General features: G+C 41.0%; 1 protein-coding gene across 2 annotated transcripts; it reads right to left on the bottom strand.

The window, feature by feature from the left end:
- Nucleotides 1–430: 430 nt before the first annotated feature.
- On the bottom strand, nt 431–5,428 carry rnft1 (ring finger protein, transmembrane 1). 2 transcript variants are annotated; one of them, XM_084372937.1, is made up of 9 exons: nt 5,243–5,428; nt 4,155–4,612; nt 3,997–4,073; nt 3,793–3,893; nt 3,070–3,223; nt 2,809–2,967; nt 2,631–2,696; nt 2,429–2,530; nt 431–2,118 (listed from the first exon to the last, which is right to left on the bottom strand). In XM_084372937.1, exons 1-9 carry the CDS (start codon nt 5,266–5,268, stop codon nt 1,984–1,986), a joined length of 1,278 nt encoding a protein of 425 aa, XP_084229063.1. In that variant the 5' UTR covers nt 5,269–5,428; the 3' UTR covers nt 431–1,983. The 2 variants fall into 2 exon arrangements, with proteins under 2 accessions (XP_084229063.1, XP_084229064.1); XM_084372938.1 differs by lacking the exon at nt 5,243–5,428 and adding an exon at nt 5,005–5,167.
- Nucleotides 5,429–5,631: the final 203 nt, after the last annotated feature.

Raw genomic sequence — 5,631 nt, 5'->3', positions numbered from 1 at the left:
ATTTAGCTTCTGTTCAGGTATGCTTGAGATGTGTCCTCCACACCGAGATGTTTGAGAACAACCATCTTACCAAGGAAACACCATCTTTGAGTAGAATGTGTGTTTAAGTTACTGGTGGGCATTGAAGAAATTATTTCTGTTGCTTTGTCACCTCTAGATCTGCCCTTACAGATGGGGAATGTTAATATGTATCATGTACATAATGAAGTCGAAATAAAAAAAAAAATAAAAAAATGAATCTTGTTTCTGGGCAATGTTTAACTGTTCAGTCAAGTTATCTTTGGTGACAATTTAGGGATTAATCTCTTAAACTAAAACAGGCTCGACTCAACCTCTACACCATAGTCTTATTATCCAGACTTCACAATAACTGTCTAATACAGTTTAAGACTTTGTGATTCTCATTTTGCTACATAAAACAGGTCACAAACATCTTTCAAATGTAGATCTTTATTCAGATCGGATCAGGATCTCAATGGATAAAAACAACACAGTGAAATGATTTTCGTACATAATAAAATAGATGTTTCTCCCAGTCTTTGGTTTTTACAAAAAAAAAAAATTGAGGCTACATCACCTCTATAGAAAAATAATTTATGTGTAAATCAATCTCACAAGCTCAGTCGCATCCTTTTTATCAGCTGTGAAAAAAACTCACCAAAAGCTTAAAGCAAAAGGCAAACTGTTTATCGTCACATGAACTGATTCTATCTATCTTCAGTGCCTGTGTGCAGGCTGGCAAAGGTCTGGTCATTACCGGATCATGTGATGTTACAGTGTACCAGGCTTCCTCAAAGCCTTTACAGTACGCTAGTTGTCAGCCCGCCAATCTCACATTAAATTTAACCCATTCAAGCTCAAAGAGACATCTAAAGCATATTCAGTAAGCACCCCTGGGCAGAGGTATGCAGCTGCTTCCCTCTACTCATTTATTGTTACAAATCAGAAAAGTTGCTTCCACAAATTTAGAAACACTGGATAAGAAAGGGTTCGTGTTTCTTCAAATGTACGATAGAGGAGAAATCTGTTTAAAATACTTTTATATACATTTCTCTCATGTTCCCATATTTACACGTAGAGTAAACAGTGGAAGTTTGCTGCCCCGTGAGGAAAGTTTATATTAAGATTAAAGGTGAATGAATGCAACACAAGAGGAAACAACTTAAAATAGAAAAATCAAACACTTGGGGCACATGAAAGAACATAATCAACATTCTGTTTTGTGACAGTCACAAGTAGGGATGAACTGGTTAATAAGCCAGAAACATTCAACCCTACTGTAGGTGCAAGTTGTGTCCTTACTGATGTATGCCCCCTAGGGGGACCCGCCCTTAACTGATTAATCAAACAGTGTGAACAACATTAATCGTCAGTGGGGTTGGAGAGTTGTCCAGAAATCACATTAAATACAACCCAGATTCTGGGACGCTGTGTAAAATATAAATTAACACAGAATGCAGTCATTTGCAGACCAACTGTGTTTATCAACCTTGGTTTTATGAAGTGTTCCTGAGCCCATTTAGTAATATCTTTAATACAATCATGTATTTCACAAAGTGGTGAACCTCACCTCATCCTTGCTCGACTGAGCCTTTCAACGGCCCCTTTTAGATCCAATCATGATACTATCACCTGAAACCAATGAACCTGTTAACCTGTGAAATGTTCCAAACAGGTGTTTTTGGGCATTCCACAACTTTCCCAGACTTTTGTCTTCCCCGTCCCAACTTGTTTGAAATGTGTTGCTGGCATCCAATTCGGAATAACCATATATTTACAAAAATTAATGAAGTTGATGAAGTGAAACATTAAATAAATTGTCTCTTTGCTGTTTTCAATTGAGTATATGTCAAAAAAGTTCAGTAAATTATCACATTTTGTTTCATTCTTGTATTACACAGCGTCCTGACTTTTTTGGAATCAGGGTTGTACAACCTAATACCAATGTCCCACAGACAAAAGCCCCTAAATGCACCTTATCAATCAATAAATCTGGAGGTGTGGAGATGTTGCTCCATCCCTCCATTTGTAGACCTTCTCTGTGATCACAGTACGGCAGAGAGGACAGCTCTTCTCCCGGTTGAACCACAGCGCGATGCATTCATCACAGAATATGTGCTGCACAGCAGAAAAACAACAGCATGTCATGTCCTGCTCTCACAATAAATGACTAGACCTACATTACTGATGTTCTTCAGTTCGGGAACCATACAGGGTCAGGTAAGATGAAAGTATTCAATGTGAGAAAAACATGGATTACTATTGCAGTAGCAAGTGAGAGACAATAGTACTACTACAACCTACAGATGCCCAAATGGCACAGTAAACGCTAATCAATAGCAAAATGAAAAATACTACTAACCAGAATGACAACAAAACCTGACCAATGGTATGACAGGTCATGCAGTGCATACTTGTGTGGTCTTACCTGACAGAGTAGAGCCCGAGGCTCCCTGTACTCTCCCTGACAGATGGGGCAGACATCTCCAGCCTCGCTGCACTGACTCCTAGTGGCTGCTGAGCCTGTGTGCTGAGAAACAAACAAAAAAAAAAAAACACAAAACACCTCAACACAGCTGGTTACCGATTTGACCATTTACTCTTTAACAAAGAAATTGTTTACCACTGACCTCGCCCTTTAGAAATATCCTCACAGTTTTCAGCAAAGATGTCCACTGACTGTACAATCCTAAAAGCTAAAAGAGACAGAAAAAACAAAAAAGTAATTAAAAAAAAAAACCGTCTACTCTGAATTTGTTAACATTTGCATAACAAAGATCTACTGCTGTTGATTTTGACTGATCACACCTTCAGTATGAGGTAGAGCAAAGCCAGCAAGACCCCCAGTGTGAGTCCAGGGGTGCCGTCAGACTCCTGGTACGTGACCAGGTAGCGAAACCACAGTGAAACAGGAGCCATAGCCTGGTGGGCCTGACCCAGCTCTTCAGTTAGCATCAGCCACCGCCCCTGGAGACGTAAACACACAAACTACTGAAACACTGCTAAGACAAAGCATTGAAATTATTTTTTCTTAGCCAACAATGCAAATAAGAAGTCCACTGCTCACACCTGGGTTCTGTACGTCACCAGTGCAGATGGCAGCAGCAGAATAAGGCACTTAATCCCCATGAAGAGGAACTTTATTACAAAGTTGGTGATGCCGACAGCCCACAGAACCTCCCAGAAACCCAGCGGCTCAATGGTCGGGCTGAGGAAGATGAGGCTGGAAGGGAGTTTGACATTCAGGTTAAATTGCACATTCATTTTAGCCTTGTCTGCTGCATTCAAAGTTTAACTGACTGCTAGACTGCAATTTAATTAAACAAAAACAATTCTTTTCATTATTGATTTATCTGCCAATTACTTTCTTGATTAATTGATTAATTGATTAATTGATTAGTTGTTTGGTCAATAAAATGTCAGAAAATGTTGAAATATGTCCAAAGGTATTCAGCATATGGTCGTAGAGTAGTAAAGAACCCAGAAAATATTCACATCTAAGAAGCTGGAATGAAAGAATTTTGACTTACTTAAACTTGAACTTAATTGGCGATAAACATAATAGTTGACAACTAATCAATTTAGATCTAGTTTGTACCAGTAAAACATGAGTTGTGATGATTAAGAGAGTTCTGCTGAATAGAAGAGCTGAGGTCATCCAGAGTATAAGAAATTACCTCAGCTTATTCTGGTTGCTTACTCAGCCCACAGAGACTAACTGAGTTTATACTCTAAGAACAGGTCATTGCTTACTGGAAATAGCCGCACAGTCTTGTTTTCATTCACTCTTACCAATAGTAAAGTGTCTCAGTGAGAAAGGTGTAGTAAAGCAGGAGGGTGGAAGAGATCAGGAACAGTAGCAGCCATACACACTGCAGCTTTGAGTGACGATCCTGGGGATGCACACAGGCAAAAACATGATTTCAAGACCTAAACTAAGCAGCAATGACATACATAAGGAGTCAACAACTGTGTTTTTTTCTGTTCTTGACTTACCTGAAGAAAGACTTGAGTTTGAATGCTTTTATTCACATATAGAAAGGTTGTGAAGAGGCCAACCCCAACTGCTAAACCTGGTAAATGAAGAGACAAAGTATGATATGTTGTTTTTAGTTGACACGTGCAATAGAGCGGTCTGTCTAACCTGTACTCACCAAGAGCATGCTGGATGACCAGTTTAGCACACAGTATAATGAGAAAAGGAAGGCTCTTTTGGAGCCAGCGGAAGAGACAACGAAGCTCGGACAAGGAAGTGCTGGGTTCTCCGGAGTCCAGATCAGAATCTGGTGGGTCGAGGTCAGGCTCTGAATTCGAGTGGTGCTGCTGTCGATTGTGTCCGTGTGACTGAGAATGGGAGTGGCTGTGGGAGTTGACTCTGCACCTTCTGGATGAGGAGGCTCCGCTAGACTCCCCAGTCCCACCGGTCATGGGTACCCGCACCTCATTGCTCTCAGGGTTGGTGGCAGCAGCACCGGGCACTGGTGTCCTGGTGACAAGCTCTGGTTGCAGAGTAAGGGATAAACCATTTCCTGCATGGGCGCCCCGCTCACTTGAATCAGGCTGCATCACAGTAGAAGACTCCCTCAGTTTCAGTGCTTTTCTGGAATCACTCCTGGGACATGAAGGACAAACAGCATCAGTCAAAATGTGTCCACTGTCCAGAATCAACTGGCATTACAGCTATTTCAACATGTAATATCATATTTAGTTGACTAATGGGGACTGCACAGAGATAAGATATAAGACATAGGCTACGGCTTCCAGCAAACAAACGATGCCATTATTTGAAAGAGTAAGTTCAGGTGTCTGTAATGACAATAAGGTAACCTTGTGACCACAGGAAGCTGGTTATTTGGATAACCAGTACATTTAGTAAAATGAAGACGATGGCATTTTGTGGCACAGTTTCAACTAGATAGCAGATCAATATTAAGTTAGCTTAAGTTTTGTTTGCTAACTTGAACTGGCAGCCAGTATTACAGGTGTCTAACTTCCTCGACTCACCCTGAACGTCTCAACCAGGCAATAACTTCCTGTCTTTGAAAGCTAGTTAGCGTTAGCTGAACTGTCCGCCAGGTTCATTCGCCTTTTTTTTGTGCAATAAACCAAAAAGTGGCGTCAGACGCACGACAAGGTGCTGGCAGTTTTGTACACAGCGAACTGGGCTGTCGTTAGCATTAGCTAGCAGCTAACAGATGTTTTCTATCAGGCCAGGCTAGCGATGGTAAAAGCTTCAGCTCACCCGTCATTCTGCACCCGGAGTTTCATTGTAAACGCTTGGTCCCCATCTAATACAATGTCCAGGAGGCCAAACTAAACAAAATTAAAATGTAAACCAAAAACAAAACTAAGCGTTTAGGTTTCAGGCTAAGCCATAAGCTGGTCGTTCAGACATCTTGACGTTGTTTACGACAGCCGACGTAACGAACTTCTTCTGTTGGCGTTTTCCGGCGTGTCGAATGTAAAACGCTACAATGCCGCCATCTAGTGGAGCATTTTCAGGTGACACTGAACAGATTACAACAGCTAAGGAAAATAAATACAATTTAAACACAGGCACAACTGAGTTACCATGTGTGATCACTAATATGCAACCTGTTCATCAGGTAAATGTTGCCCTCAGATGTCTTG

Source organism: Pagrus pagrus (assembly GCF_965226575.1).
Source record: "Pagrus pagrus genome assembly, chromosome: 14".
Lineage (NCBI taxonomy): Eukaryota > Metazoa > Chordata > Actinopteri > Spariformes > Sparidae > Pagrus > Pagrus pagrus.
The sequence above is the reverse complement of the archived record's forward strand: the minus strand, read 5'-3'. Positions and strand labels throughout refer to the sequence as shown.

What these genes read in the sequence shown, in the direction of transcription:
- rnft1 (XM_084372937.1), bottom strand. Translation starts at nt 5,268, where the DNA reads ATGAAACTCCGGGTGCAGAATGACGG. An exon ending in GGTCATCCAGCATGCTCTTG is followed by an intron (nt 4,074 to 4,154) that starts GTGAGTACAGGT and finishes TTCATTTACCAG; the next exon opens with GTTTAGCAGTTGGGGTTGGC. An exon ending in CTCGGGCTCTACTCTGTCAG is followed by an intron (nt 2,119 to 2,428) that starts GTAAGACCACAC and finishes TCTGCTGTGCAG; the next exon opens with CACATATTCTGTGATGAATG.